Source organism: Physella acuta, unplaced genomic scaffold (assembly GCF_028476545.2).
Source record: "Physella acuta isolate Inbredline_101_S28 unplaced genomic scaffold, ASM2847654v3 ptg001468l, whole genome shotgun sequence".
Taxonomy (NCBI): Eukaryota; Metazoa; Mollusca; class Gastropoda; family Physidae; genus Physella; species Physella acuta.
Window position 1 is genome coordinate 21,496 of NW_026732983.1, and position 16,164 is coordinate 37,659.

At 35.4% G+C, this 16,164-nt stretch overlaps 1 protein-coding gene across 2 annotated transcripts; it reads left to right on the forward strand.

Moving 5' to 3' along the window:
• The first annotated feature begins 4,262 nt into the window (after positions 1-4,262).
• On the forward strand, positions 4,263-13,050 carry LOC131928172 (uncharacterized). 2 transcript variants are annotated; one of them, XM_059284113.1, is made up of 10 exons: positions 4,263-4,385; positions 4,734-4,766; positions 5,316-5,336; positions 5,450-5,723; positions 6,293-6,426; positions 7,370-7,468; positions 8,244-8,307; positions 9,427-9,560; positions 12,384-12,512; positions 12,816-13,050. In XM_059284113.1, the coding sequence occupies exons 1-10, from the start codon at positions 4,331-4,333 to the stop codon at positions 12,869-12,871; spliced, it is 999 nt and encodes a 332-aa protein (XP_059140096.1). In that variant the 5' UTR covers positions 4,263-4,330; the 3' UTR covers positions 12,872-13,050. The 2 variants fall into 2 exon arrangements, with proteins under 2 accessions (XP_059140096.1, XP_059140097.1); XM_059284114.1 differs by having other exon boundaries at positions 4,264-4,385; positions 5,440-5,723.
• Positions 13,051-16,164: the final 3,114 nt, after the last annotated feature.

A 16,164-nucleotide genomic window follows, 5' to 3' on the forward strand; every position in this document is an offset into this window, starting at 1 on the left:
CTACTTTAATCCAAACATTAAGAAAAAGACCTAAACCTAAGCATCCACCTTAGCCTAAAACTTCACACAAAACCAAAGCTAGACCTAACCCTAACACTAGCTCTAACCCTAACTCTAGCCCTAACCCTAGCCCTAACCCTAACCCTTACCCTAGCCCTAACCCTAACCCTAATCCTTGCCCTAACCCTAATCCTAATCCTAACCCTAACCCTATAACCTAACCCTAAACCTAACCCTAACCCTAACCTTAACACTAACCCTAACCCTAAACCTAACACTAACCCTAACCCTAAACCTAACCCTAAACCTAACCCTAACCCTAACTCTAACCCTGTCCGGGGGGGGTATTGTCCTACTGGGCGGGGGGTAATTGACAGGGGGGTAATTGACAGGGGGGGTAATTACTCTGGGGGGTAATGTCGGGGGGGGGGGGGAATATCCGGGGGGTAATTGACAGGGGGGAAATGCCCTGTTCCCATATAGGGGCCCAAAAGCATCTATCTATATCTATATATATAATTCTCTTCTTCGAGCCGTTAGAAAACAAGCTGCAAGCGCGCCTTACAGCCCCCTCTCTTCCTCTCTATCGCTACCTCCCCCACCCCCCACCCCTTCAAAAGGTCTGGTGAGCTGTGGTTCACGCTGTTTACATTTTACAATCATAGAGATGGGTTTTGTGACGGCTATTAGGGGCAGATAATTTAGTTTGAAACGATTTTAAACTTAGAGGAGGTAACTAAGAGGAGGCTGCTTTCACGTGGGGGGGGGGGGGGGGGGGGTTAGTGTTTTTTTAAGCAAATATTTTCAGTGGCAGCATTGGTACTGTCGAATTCACAAATTATAAATTACTGAAAAGTAGAAAAAAAAACAACTAAATAGCGGCGTATGATACGCAGCGGGTCGGCTCGTATATATATAATTCTCTTCTGGGAGCCTTTAGAAAACAAGCTGCAAGCGCGCCTTTCAGTCCCCTCTCTTCCTCTCTATCGCTACCACCCCCCCACCCCCCACCCCCTCACATGGCCTGGTGAGCTGTGGTTCACGCTGTTTACATTTTACAATCATAGAGACGGGTTTGGTGACGGCTATTAGGGGCAGATAATTTAGTTTGAAACGATTTTAAACTTAGAGGAGGTAACTAAGAGGAGGCTGCTTTCACGGGGGGGGGGGGGGGTACTGAAGGGGGGTTTAGTGTTTTTAAGCAAATTGGTACTATCGAATTCACAAATTATAAATTACTGAAAAGTAGAAAAAAAACAACTAAATAGCGGCGTATGATACGCATCGGGTCGGCTCGTTTTATCTTAATCGGCCCCTGGCGGGATTCCCAGTGGACACAGGAGCTGTAGAAATCAGAGGCGTAGCGACCCTTCCCAGCGCCCGGTGACAAACTTTTCGATTTGCACCCCCCCCCCCCTTTCGAGATTTCGATTTGCACCCCCCCCCCCCCCCTCAAACTTTCAAAATGCACCCCCTCAACCTTTCAATTTATTTTTCCAACCCATTTTGGCGCCCCCTAAGGTCAGCGCCCGGGGACATATGTCCCCCCTTCCCCCGCCCGCCCCCCCCCCTCGCTACGCTACTAGTAGAAATATAGAAGTTTAATAAACCGCTAGCATTTCGAGAAAACATATAGGCGGAAAGTGCTTTATAAATGATCGTATACAATTTTCGAATTCTAAGGATTTTCATGAATCGCGAGAAGAGTAAATACTAAAATATAGGAAATAGCTCAAAAAAAATATTTAAAAATCTACGTACACTTACAGAAGCTCATAATTGTCCCTAATATTGTACCCAGTGGCGTAGCGAGGTCGGGTGTCACCCGGTGCGGCACTTAATGGTGTCACCCCCCCCCCCAGAGGCGTAGCGACTCTTCCCGGGGACAAACTTTCACATTTTCGATTTGCACCGCCCCTCAAACTTTCAATTTGCACCCCATCCCCTCAAGTTTTCGATTTGCACCCCCCCTCCCCTCAAACTTTCGATTTGCACCCCCCTCAAGTTTTTCTCTATATATTTTGCTATTTTTTGCCTTGGTGTCACCCCCCTAAATGGTGTCACCCGGTGCGGTCCACACCCCCCCGCCCCCCCCCCCCTCGCTACGCCCCTGATTGCACCCACCTATCCGAAACGGAACTCATGTTCACAAGAAAGTAGAGCAAACTACCCCATTTTAATGTCAAGAAATCACTCTAAGTGTGATAGAAACCAGCGCATAAGATCTTAAACATACAAATTAAAGGTCGTCCACTTAAATGAAACTGTACTTAAGTTATCGGTATTTAGAAACCGGAAATTGAGTGAAATACCACTTCCGGATATCTGATGCAGAAATCTATGTAATCTATTCTAAGTATAAGATTATTATTTTTTTTCTAAACCACAATATGAATATGAAAAATTTCCTCTAACTGAAACAGTACTCTAGTTATGGTTTTCCTATGGGAATAGAGTAAAGCACCACTGACGAATATTACAAATCGTTCAAACGTCGATAGAAATCTAGAAACCTGCAAAATACAATCTCTTATTCTAATTGGAACAGTCGGCGCTACTTTGGTTATGGGCATTTGAGAAACCGGTAGGGTAAGTACCATTTCCGTTTATGGAAAAGCGCTAAGTAGAAAATACGATAATGAATATTGAAATTTCCGCTATATTACTGAAATTGAAAGAATACTTAAATTGCTTTGTTCATAAACACACATACACACAGCCGAGATTGCAAAACTAACTCTTTCAGACTCCGGAAGATTTGAAACGTTGAGATTTGTCGATCTCGTATTCTACTTTTTTTTTCTCACTATATTACAACAGCTCCTTCACACAACAAAGTAAAAATCAGAGAGTCTATCCTGTTTGATGTCAATGCACAAAATAGGTTTGTAAAGTAAAGATTCCTCTTTAGAACTAACGATCCGTTGGGCAGGTGAAGTGGAGTTCATATTTCTTGACCTCGGTATATAAAGGGAAAATGTGGCCAGCACTATGCACTGCGGCGTTTACTTTCCCTAACGTGAGTTAAGTACCCATCAGAGTTGGGGGGACGTTCCGCTAACTTGAACCCGGATTCGAACTAGAAACTATCGGATTAGCAGTCTAGCACTCCACCGCTAGGCCACGCCAAGCTGGTTCCAAAGGGTTGTTGCCAGAAATCATATTTTTCAACCATAATCGAATATTTTATAAAATTTGAGAAACAAGTACAAAATGACTTCCTGTTTTACTAAGGCTAGAAATATTCAAATAATTACCAGTAATATAATAGTAGTTTACCTAACACTTTTGTTTTTACTTTGGATTGGTAGAGTCAGTGTGTAGTTGTGATCAGGGCCGGCGCTACCTATAAGGTGAACTAGGTGGTCGCCTAGGGCGCAGTCAATAGGGGGGCGCCAAAATGGGTTGGAAAAACAAATTGAATGTTTGAGGGGGGGGGGATGCAAATCGAAAGTTTGTCCCCGAAAAAAATTGCGGAGGGGGGCGATTTTAATAAGTTTTTCCTAGGGCGCTAAATAACCTGGCACCGGCACTGGTGGTGATAAGGGTTGTTATATTATTTCTAAACTACTTGGCTACACCCCATCGACCGCTATAGTGTATTTTATCATGGAAAACAATTGATGTGACATTCATTGCATTACTCTCTGGCCAATCCGGTTTACTCCAAGGAGTGGTTAAGGTCTATTATTAAATATTTGAATTGATAATATAAAAATTTAAGGGTTTTCTACGGCTAAAATATAATTGTATGGCTTGCCATATGTCTTTGAAGATATTTAAAAAAAATTTTAGTATGATTACATAGACTTTCAATCCTATTGCACAATATTGTTTTGTGTTCATTTTACTTTTAACAAAAGTTATTTTAAATATTCACATTTGTTATTGTGAGTCCAGCACGCAGAAGTCGGAGTCAATGACCTCAATGACGCATAAACAGTTGACACGTATCATTAATCGTGATGGGGGCGTGGTCGAGTCGGCAAAAAGCTTTTGGCTGATACATTCGAAAAAGTCTCGAGTTCAAACCCTCTGGCTGATAAGGCTCGATACCTCCCAACAGTAAAAATTAAGAACGAAGAAGAAGAAGAATTGTCACTTGTGAGTTCATTCTTTTTAAAGCAAGATATTACTATTTGTGTTTATTGTGTTTTATTCATAGGTTCTGTGCACACCAAATTTTTTCAAAGTGATGAAAAAAGAAAAAGGTATGGTGCGCACGGATGTGCGAATAGGTTTCCTTTAATTTCAAATATGTCTTCGCTTTCCATTTAGCCGTCTTTAAAAATCTCTCAATACATTTGTAGACTTGCATTATTCTTGTAAGATGAACACTCTGACTGTCTTTTTCAGGTGTATTATAATTGCTTCTATTCTTCACGGTAAGATTAAATAAACAGAGTAGGCTAGATTCTTACGTTATAGCAGTATTTATACATGGAGCTAGAATCTAATTTCACAAATCATTTTCTAGGCTACCGATTTATTTTGATAATTAAATTGATATCAATGAAAAGGTAAATAAATGTAGTTTTTAATTAAGTCATCTTGAAAAATGATCAAGTTTAAAATCTTGAGCGCCACCTTACCTAATAGGTCTCTTTCGTAAGTGCGGTGAAAGGAACAATAAAAGAACGCACTAAACAAACCTTTACAAGACACGCTGTCAGAAAACACGGGTATATTCCAACATTCGCACGATTAACTTTATTTTATTTTATATTTCACAGAAGCAATAAACACAAGAGACGATGCGCATAAAGGTAAACACACACACACATACACACACATACATACATTCATACATGCAGTGTATGTATGGGGGGACACTTGAAATATTAGGATGGGGCGGACTAAAATTTCCGGGGCGGGGGTGGGGGGGGGGGGTGGGACACTGTTAAAAGTATATATTTTCTATATAAATTCCATTTTGTTCGGGAAGGGGGGGGACGGGACATTCTTCGGGGGGGGGGGGGGGGGTGCGCAAAGCCCGAAGAAATGCCTGGAAGAAACTCTGTGGTTGAATTTTTGCCTACACGTTGATCACGAAATAAGAAAAGGCAGATAAGAGATGCCTGGAAGAAACTGTATATATATATATATATATATATATATATATATATATATATATAAATATATATATATATATATATATATATATATAGTTTCTTCCAGGCATCTCTATGTGTGTGTGTATGTGTGTGTGCTTAAGTGCGAGTTTGTAGTTGTGTGTGTAAATGTATGTTTTTAAAATGCTGTGGTTTTTTTCCTGGCGACTATTCAACAAATCTTTTTTTTTCTTTGTTTAACAGATCACAATCGGCCTGAAATGTGTGAGTAAAATGTGGTATTATAGACTGTTTTTCTTTAGGATATTTTTGTTTATATGTTTGTTTACAAACTGTTTTACGTAAAGAAATATACAAAAGTTAACAGTGTGTTACAGTTATTCCAAAAACGGAAGGAACTACAGTTAAACCACTAACGGAAAGAACTACGACTAAACTAGTAACGGAAAGAACTACAGCTAAACCAGTAACGGAAAGAACTACAACGAAACGAGTAACGGAAAGAACTACAGTTAAACCAGTAACGGAAAGAACTACAGCTAAACCAGTAACGGAAAGAACTACAACGAAACCAGTCGAAACAACCACATGTGGTACGAACATTAATATGCAATGTCTGCCACTGGGAACTATGTCTAAAATGCTGTGCTGGTAATAATTTTTCTAATATATTATATAAATACAATGATATACACACACATATATATATATATATATATATATATATATAATATATATATATATATATATATATATATATATATATATATATATATATATATATATATATATATATATATATATATATATATATATATAATGCTGTGCTGGTAATAATTTTTCTAATATATTATATAAATACAATGATACACTATAATATATATTTATATGTATATGTTTATATGTATATATATATATATATATATATATATATATATATATATATATATATATATATATGTATATATATATATGTATATATGTATATATATATATATATATATATATATATATATATATATATATATATATATATATATATATATATATATATTCTATGGTTTTACCTAGCTATCTAGGTTTTTGTATAAGCGTTAAAGTAGTCACCTTCAGGGTTGACGTACATCTGTATATGTTTCTGTACCTGCGTGTATAATTTTTTATATCACATACACTTCAATATAAAATGATGAATATCTAAATCTCCATTTGTGCTTTAGGGAAAGTTTTGAGTTCGCCAAATGCGCTCACCGAATCATACAAAGCAACCCATGTAACAAAGGTAGACTCTGGTTGGCTCAAAGTGTGTTGTCGACACTACAGAATGGCGGAGAGTTCGCTCGTTGTGGATACTGTTAAGTATAAAATAGTTGTGGATACTGTTAAGTATTACATAGTTGAGGATACTGTTAAGTATAAAATAGTTGAGGATACTGTTAAGTATAAAATAGTTGAGGATACTGTTAAGTATAAAATAGTTGAGGATACTGTTAAGTATAAAATAGTTGTGGATACTGTTAAGTATAACATAGTTGAGGATACTGTTAAGTATAAAATAGTTGAGGATACTGTTAAGTATAAAATAGTTGTAGATACTGTTAAGTATAAAATAGTTGAGGATACTGTTAAGTATAAAATAGTTGTGGATACTGTTAAGTATTACATAGTTGAGGATACTGTTAAGTATAAAATAGTTGAGGATACTGTTAAGTATAAAATAGTTGAGGATACTGTTAAGTATAAAATAGTTGAGGATACTGTTAAGTATAAAATAGTTGTGGATACTGTTAAGTATAACATAGTTGAGGATACTGTTAAGTATAAAATAGTTGTGGATACTGTTAAGTATAAAATAGTTGTGGATACTGTTATGTATAAAATAGTTGTGGATACTGTTAAGTATAACATAGTTGTGGATACTGTTATTTATAAAATAGTTGTGGATACTGTTAAGTATAATATAGTTGTGGATACTGTTAAGTATAATATAGTTGTGGATACTGTTAAGCATAACATAGTTGTGGATACTGTTACCGGCCGGGAAAATGTGTCGTTCGGCGGCGGTTTGGATGACGACGCGAGTTGGGGAGAAGCGATATCTGGGCGGACGTTCGTAATTATATATATATATATATATATATATATATATATATATATATATATATATATATATATATATATATTATGTTAGATATGATATAATTTAGTTTTACATGCTATTAATATACAAACATGCACAACATATCTAAAAATTTTCTATCTAAAATCAATAAGCAATTCTTAAAAATATTTCCCAGATTTGGACCCTAAATGTGAATTAGGATTTTGTTTTGATCAAACCAGATTAGACCTCGTACCATGCTACGAAACGTACATTGATCGACCAAGACCAGCTAGTAATTATAAAGCAATCATTGTCTTCATTATTATACACGCATTGTTTACATTCATTTGACGTGCAATTATTTTTTTCTATACTATTCTGATATATTTTAAAAAAATGTAAATTACGAGAAAGTTTAGATGAGATCACTCCAGCTTTATTTTAAATTTAATAAAGTGCTAAATCATTCATTAAAAATTATAAGATTTGGAAACTATGAGGAGGTAACAAGACAATTTATCGATCACTCGATCAGATGGCTGAAATGTCACGGCTGATTGATTTCTTGCCTGAACTTTGTTCACGAAATCACAAAAGGCAGATAACTCTCTTTAACAGGTTGCAAGCTACTAATCAGGTTTTAAAGCACATATTTATAGCCGTAGCCTGGGAAGTGTCAACTTTGTCTAGAACGACTTACTGGAATGAAGAATTTGTATACATGTTTATTTTTCACTTTAAAAAAAAACAGTAAGATTTAAAATAAAACAAACTTGCTTCCTTTAATAAAAGTTTTGGTCGACGAAATATGTGAGAAATCTTACAACCAAGTAAATCTTTTATTTTTTCGCAGTGCTTTTAAAAGCTTATAGTTATGAAGGTTTTTATAATTTATTATATCTTAATTAGCATTTAATAAAACTGTATCGAGGAACCCATACATTCATGGTACTGTATATACATGTCGTTGTTTTTTGTATTAACTGTAAGTAACTATTTTTTAAATATAAATTTCAATGTAGTAATGTTTATCATACTGTAAACTGTCTTCTTTTCTTTTCTTTTAGAAACACCTCGCTGCGGATATATTGTACCATGCTTTGAAGCGGATAAGCCTATTCTCCTTTGTAGGTAAGAACAATCCCTAAATATAACTAAAACAACATGTAAAGTAATGTCCGACATATTGGTTACCGAATCGACTGTAGGCGCTACATGGGAGAGGCGCTTAGCCGTCAAAATAAATAGGAAAATAAATTTAAAAACCACATTTGCGTAATTGTATTACTGAATTATATACAACTAAATTTAATTAAAAAAAAAACAACTCATCCGTTGATTTATATTCCTACTAGCCATCCCGTCCCACACGCTACTGCTTGCTTATGCAATCCTTTTAACAGCTTACATCCATGCGTTACCAGTTGTGTTTTTTAAACGCGGGGCATTGTTTTGTAAAATTGAGTTATTTTAATGTAAGGAAGGCATGCGCTATATTCATTGGGATCTGAGTTGTAATGGCGCTGGTTTGTTCATTGGGTGCTGTATGGAATTCTTGAGTCAACCTCAGTAATAGTGAGGTAGGCACACTTCGGCGTGCGTCCATGTGTCTAGTGCGTCTCGGTGCGCTCTAGAAAGCCACCGGTTATAGGGTTATAGGGTGCAGAGTTTCTTCCAGGCATCACTTCGGGGGGGGGGGGGGGCTTTGGCAAAGCCCCCCCCCCCGAAAAATTTCTACCGCCTCCCCCGCCTCCCCCCCAACAAAATGAAATTTATATAATTTATATAGAGAATATATACTTTTAACAGTGTCCGCCCCCCCCCCCCCCGAAGAAAGTCTACCGCCCGCCCTCTCCGAAAATTTCAAGTGCACCCTCGGAGAAAAAAGTCTGGAAGAAACACTGGTAGGCACACTTCGGCGTGCGTCCATTTATCTAGTGCGTCTCGGTGCGCTCTAGAAAGCCACCGGTTATAGGGTTATAGGATTAGGGTGTCGCCTAAGATTTTAAACTTCATTATTGTTCAAGATGACTTTACAGTTAAATACTCCTTTATTTAATTTTAATTTGATACCAATTTCATTTATCAAATTTAATCGGTTGACTAGAAAATGATTTGCGAAAAAACGCATTTGTTATTAAATGGCTACGATGATTTTCAGTGACACGGTGGGTTAGTTTTTAAGGAATTTTGTTGTGAAGCGTTTGACTGTTAAATGCCGTTCAGCAGAAATGTCTAAATAAATTACAGTGATAGGACGTGGACTTTGAGCTGTGCCGCTGATGGGGTGACTGATGATTATTGTAGAAAATACTTCGGCCGCGAGTCTTTGACCATCTGGAGAAAATATCAAGAGAATGGCGAATTTGAGCGCTGCAACATGGGTAATAAACATAGCAGTTGCTAAAAAAAAATTTGTTGGGACCCCTGTAAATTATATCTATTTAACTATATATATATATATATATATATATATATATATATATATATATATATATATATATATATATATATGGTTCCATGACAAAGGATCTCAGGACAAATATCTCAGACAAATTTTCTCAGACAAAGCCGGATTGTTTTACGTTTTACGTGGATGAAGCAGATTATGCCGTCATGGTAAGGATGATAGGTGCTTTGGCTTTTGTGCCAATAGCAGATGTTGTAGATGTGTTTGAAGAACTTCGAGAACATACGGAAAATACCAATGAAATGCTACAACTGCTGGATTATTTTGAGGATAATTACATTGGAAGAGTAAGAAATCGAGGCCGAGCTGTTCCCCTTTATAAGCCTCACATCTGGAACATACACCACAGGGTGGAAATTAAGTTACCTCGCAACGGGTTGGCACCGTTAAATGCAAGCTGCAGTTGCTGCTGACCATCCTGATATCCAGCACTTCATCAATAATCTCAAACGCGAGCAAGGTTTTCACAAAGTGGTCATCGGTCAGCGGCTTAGCGGACATCCAGTAGAACCACCATGAATTAAATATCGTAACAGCGATTCTCGTATTTTTAACATCGTTAAGGACTTTGCCAACAGAAATCACATGGACTATTTAAGAGGGATAGCTTACAATTTTCAAATGTAAATGTCTGTAAGTTTTCATCCATTATCTAATTCAGAAATGTACAATTTTATGTTGTCTATTTTTTTTTAAATTTTATTCATGTAAGTTCATTTAGATTTTGTTGTATGTATTTTTGAATGTTTGTAAGTTTTCCTTTTGTTTTTCTTTTTTCAGAAAATAAAAATTCAAAAATGTATAATTATGTTGCTAATTTTAAACTTTATTCATGTTTGTACATTTAGATTTTGTTATGTATATATATATATATATATATATATATATATATATATATATATATATATATATATATATATATATATATATATATATATATAGTTTGGGGGTGGCGTAATTACATAGGGGGGGGGGTAATTGACAGGGGGTAATTGACAGAGGTATTATTGCTCGGAGGGGGGGGGGGGAATATGGGGGGGGGGGGGGAGAATGTCCGGGGGGGATTGACGGGAGGTGGTAATGTCCTGTAGCCATGAAAACACACCTTCGTTGCAAGGTGGTGGCTCGCTTTGTTGGCGGATCGGCAGGAAAGGCAAAGACACCCGCCCTACGTGGACAATACAGCCAGCAACTTAAGTTTAATAATTAATTATTCTCCGGCCACACTTTAGCGATCGCGCGTAAATGTCTTAGCAATGTTATTCATCGTGTCCACCAACATAGGAGTGGTGATTACTCAGCGATTACCTGTTTTATATATCGCAGAGGGGCATCTGCACTTTTAACAACAGCTAGACAAGAAAAAAGTTAACGTTGATGATGCTTTTAAAACCGATATCACATTACAAACCTGTAGACCCGAACGTCCTTTTTAAAAAAAAACAACTGTTTCACGTGTTTCGACAATAATGTGGTTAAGGATATCATCATTGTATTTGTTTTATGCAATTTTTCTGTCTAATATAAATGCTTTTTTTTTTTAAAGATAAGTTTACTTTGTCTTTTGATGCTTTGTTTATTAAGTTCGACAAATTCATTTATTATATCTCACAATAATGTGTAAATAAAAAGGTAAATAAAATCCACATGACATTCAATTTTAAAAAATGTTACATCTACTAAAATCATCCTAAATACTATAAATAATTTGCTGTGAGATATTTTGTCTGAGATAATTAGTCTAAGATCATTAGTCTATTATATCATTTGTCATGATATATTTTATCCTGATGTCTTTCTTCTTTAGATCATTTGTCCGTAAAATATATAGGCTACACACACACACACATATATATATATATATATATATATATATATATATATATATATATATAAATGGGCACCAGAACCATTTATTCTTTATTCATTTATTTATTTTAACCTGTCTATTTTATTTTAAATTAAATTAATTCCTTTCTTAGTAATCAAATCCTGTTTCGTTTGCATGGTATTTCTACTACATCTCTAATCTAAGATGCTTTGACACAAAAATAAGGCCCAAACACATTTAGTGCTTTTAATAGCTCGTATATCTTGAGATGGGGGGGGGGGTTAATTTGTTGTTAACCATGGGACGGAGTGGTTTAGCGGTAGAGAGCTGGACTGCTAACCCCTAAGTCTCGATTTCGAATCCGGTTTCAAGTCAGTAGATCGTCTCTGAGTCCACACAACTCTGATGGGTACCTAACTCACGTTAGGGAAAGTAAAGGCGGCTGGGCATAGTGCTGACCACACTATCTCTTCATATGCCGAAGTCACAGAAACAAGTGAACTCTACTTCACTTGCCCCATAGACTGTCAGGTTTGAAAAGGGAAACTTTACTTTAACCATATCGTCCTACAAAACCCCTCGTCCTACCCCTCTCGACTCCCTGTCCTTATGGACAGGGAGTCGAGAGGAGTTCCAAAGGTCATTTTTTAGTGGACTTCATAAATGGAAGACTGCTTAGCTTGCACAAACAAAATTTTTACCATATAGCTTTAGGGAAAAATATCGACTTTGGCATCTCTTCCGGGAAATCGTTGCAGACTGACCTACAATATACCTACAATTCTTACTTTAACTAAATGCCGAAAACTAACAACCATGGATGTGGTTACCATAACTGTAACTTTCACTTTAACAAAACTCATAAGGACACATATTGTGTGAATAACTTTTAAAAACCTTTTGTAGGTTTAAATCCCGAGGATAACACGGTGGAGATCAGAATGCCGAACACACGCCACGTCATGTGCTACAACTTAAGCGGGACTCTAACTATAAGTTACTCGACCAATGAGCAGCAAACAAGTCATTTAAAAGGTAAAGATTTTAAAAAATGTAATTAAATATTAGCTGTAAAGACTGCAGATTGAAAAACAACAATCCGACAATTGGAAAAAGATTAAATTAATATCCCAGAATTTGTGGACGCGCACGCACATGCATGCACGGACTCGCACACACACACGCACACACACACACGCACACACACACACTAACCGAGAATGCTAAACAAAAACTTTGAATAAATTAAACTACATGAAAATAGCACTTTTTCATTTACAAACAAATATCAATGTGCATATATAGCTGTTTATAACGTTTATTTTTTTTATTCAACAGGATACTCGTGGATTCTTGTAGTTCTAGTGATCATCCCATTTTTCTTCACATTCTGATGGTAGGAATGCTCCTATTTTCTACTGAGTTTGGTTCTAGGGTCATCCTAATTATTTTGAGCTAGTGTTGATCCCATTTTTTCAGAGTACTCTGTTAAAGCTTCCAATTTAATCACGTTTTAGTTGCACACTTTACATTTTTCTCTCTCCCGTTGAAATTAAATAAGCTATTAAACGGTGTTGGCCTTACAACCTTTATTGTTTTTTTTTTCACTTAGACTGAAATCTTTTATGTTTTTCTTGTAATTTACTTTTATTATGAAGTTTATTGTTTAAATTACGCTATACAAAGGACAAGCAGGTTCCCAATCTGGGATAAATAGGTTTAGATGTCTGTAATAGGAAATATATATTCCACGCCCTGAAAATGGGATACCTCCACGACTCCTCGGGATCTAGTACACAGATCACATACCTTATTAGAAAAATCCAGGAAAGGTCCACTAATGTGATTGGTCGCTTTGGGCGTCTATAATACACAGAGAGTCTACTGAGCATAATCAAAACAAGAGAATTGATTTGGTTACATGTTACAACATTAAACGTTCAATTACTATGCAAAAGAATATTGCAAGTGCCAAGAAGGAGAAGGGGAAGGCAAAGTCGTCACTGGATGGAAGACATCAAGGACTGGACTGGGCTGCCCGTGTCAGTACAGAGCTGTAGTGGACCGAAATGTACAGAGGACAATTATAAAGTCTGCGGTGGTGCCCCCACGACCCCAATAATGTTTATGTGATGATGGTGTTCATGTTGTAAGCAGTGTGATGGAACTCCGTCAAAAGTGTTTTTGGATCTAACATCCACACGTTTACTTAGACCTAACATCAACACGTTTACTTAGACCTAACATCCACACGTTTACTTAGACCTAACATCCACACGTTTACCTAGACCTAACATCCACACGTTTACTTAGACCTAACATCCACACGTTTACTTAGACCTAACATCCACACGTTTACTTAGACCTAACATCCACAAGTTTACTTAGACCTAACATCCACACGTTTACTTAGACCTAACATCCACACGTTTACCTAGACCTAACATCCACACATTTACTTAGACCTAACATCCACACGTTTACTTAGACCTAACATCCACACGTTTACTTAGACCTAACATCCACACGTTTACCTAGACCTAACATCCACACGTTTACCTAGACCTAACATCCACACGTTTACTTAGACCTAACATCCACACGTTTACTTAGACCTAACATCCACACGTTTACTTAGACCTAACATCCACACGTTATTCAGACCTAACATCCACACGTTTACTTAGACCTAACATCCACACGTTTACTTAGACCTAACATCCACACGTTTAGTTAGACCTTACATCCACACGTTTACCTAGACCTAACATCCACACGTTTACTTAGACCTAACATCCACACGTTTACTTAGACCTAACATCCACACGTTTAGTTAGACCTTACATCCACACGTTTACCTAGACCTAACATCCACACGTTTACTTAGACCTAACATCCACACGTTTACTTAGACTTAACATCCACACGTTTACTTAGATTTTATATCCATTTTCTGGCTCGTTTCAACCCCATAATCATAGGTTGGAGTTTTTATTGTGTAGCCTAAATGTAGGATTTAAAAGAAGTGTCTTGCAACCCACAATGAAAGATTTGTTAAAAAGTTTAATATGTAGATTTACTTCCGTTTACATAATTTGGTAAAACCATTATTTCTCTCAAATAGCACTTTTAACAAATTGTAAATTACCTAATAGTTAACGTTTTTTAAATTTGTAATTAGCACCTCAATATAATTATCATTTCATTACTAGTAAGAAAATGATTTCTTAAATAACGGTTTTGTAATTGAATCTAATAAACTTGCATCAAAGTATTATTACAAGAAAGTATTTAAAAACTATTATAACCTTTTTTTGAAACTTGTAAATTGATTTATTTCTTATTAAAAAGGAATACATTTTGTTATCAGTGCGTATGCTTGTTATTAAAATATTAAGTTCAATTTTGAACTTTGTATTACTTATAAAATGATTTTTTTAAAAATATTGCAATAGCATGTGTAGAAAAACTAACTGCCACTTTTATGGTGTTGCTGGTAAACAATAGTTTTCTCCCTTCTGATGTAAAATAATAGAATGTAGAAAAAAATCATAATTAAATTTAAAATATTTCAACGTTCATTCCACAACAAAAGTTATTTCAATTTCAATTTCAATTTATTCAAATACGGTAATAATAGTAGGCACGAAGGCTACCACATAATCTATTTGTTTTCAATTTTGAAATATACATTTTTATTCGTTACCCACAAAATTTTTATTAGATAACCAAGAAAGTAAATTACCTTACATTTGTATTCAAATGAAAAACTTCTAAAAAATACATACGCCAAGATTCTAACCTTTATTTCCCACAGTACAGGTTCATTGACCATCTCATGAGATGTTTAGCTTGTACAATGTTACTTGGCGTCGAGTAAAAACATTATATTATAATTGTTACTTAATATGTTATTAATGGTACTCCTCTACGTTTCAATTGTAAAACAGTTTTCAGAAGCAGAAAGTTCCCTGCTCAAAGATGTATCCCATTTATCTTTATGTGGTTTCGGGTAATCCATAATTTGGGCTAAGATGTGTGTACGAATATAAAGATTTCATACATCCCATTCAGAAGAAAATATGTTTACTTATACACAATGAAAGTTTAAAAAATAATATTTTAAATGTTTTTATTATAAATCTTAAGGAATACACACATTTTGTATTTAAAAATGGGTTCATAGTTATTTTAGTATAAAGAAAATTAGGTATCATCTGACCACACAAAAAATCTAAAACAATATAAGTAATTTCTTTTTACAGATACCGATTCATTGATAAAAAAATGCAAAATATCTGAACATATGTTTACAAATAAATGAACAGTAATAAGCTTCAAACATTATTTTAGTTCCTAAGGTAACAATAAAATATTAAAAACACTGACTAAAAAAATTACTGAAAAAAAATCACTACAATGAAATAAATGTTTAAATATAATATCTATATCCAGTTCTATAAGTCATATTAATAAATGCAAATATTATTACTAATACAAGCGAAAATAAATAGGTTATTACAAGTCACTTAAGCTATGCAAAAAATGTAAAGGTTATTTAATTAGAATGTGATTTCAAATCACAGGTGTGAGATTGGCCAATTAAGATATGTTTATAAATTGAACAAATCCCTTTAGTGAATTTTATGGACAATATACACGTTTTTATCAAGCTACTTTATCAAAA

Bases quoted from the DNA above. Each gene is read 5' to 3' on its own strand.
- LOC131928172 (XM_059284113.1), top strand. From the start codon at position 4,331: ATGAACACTCTGACTGTCTTTTTCAGGTGTATTATAATTGCTTCTATT. The intron at 6,427-7,369 runs GTTAAGTATAAA...AATATTTCCCAG, and splicing joins GTTCGCTCGTTGTGGATACT to ATTTGGACCCTAAATGTGAA. The intron at 9,561-12,383 runs GTAATAAACATA...AACCTTTTGTAG, and splicing joins ATTTGAGCGCTGCAACATGG to GTTTAAATCCCGAGGATAAC.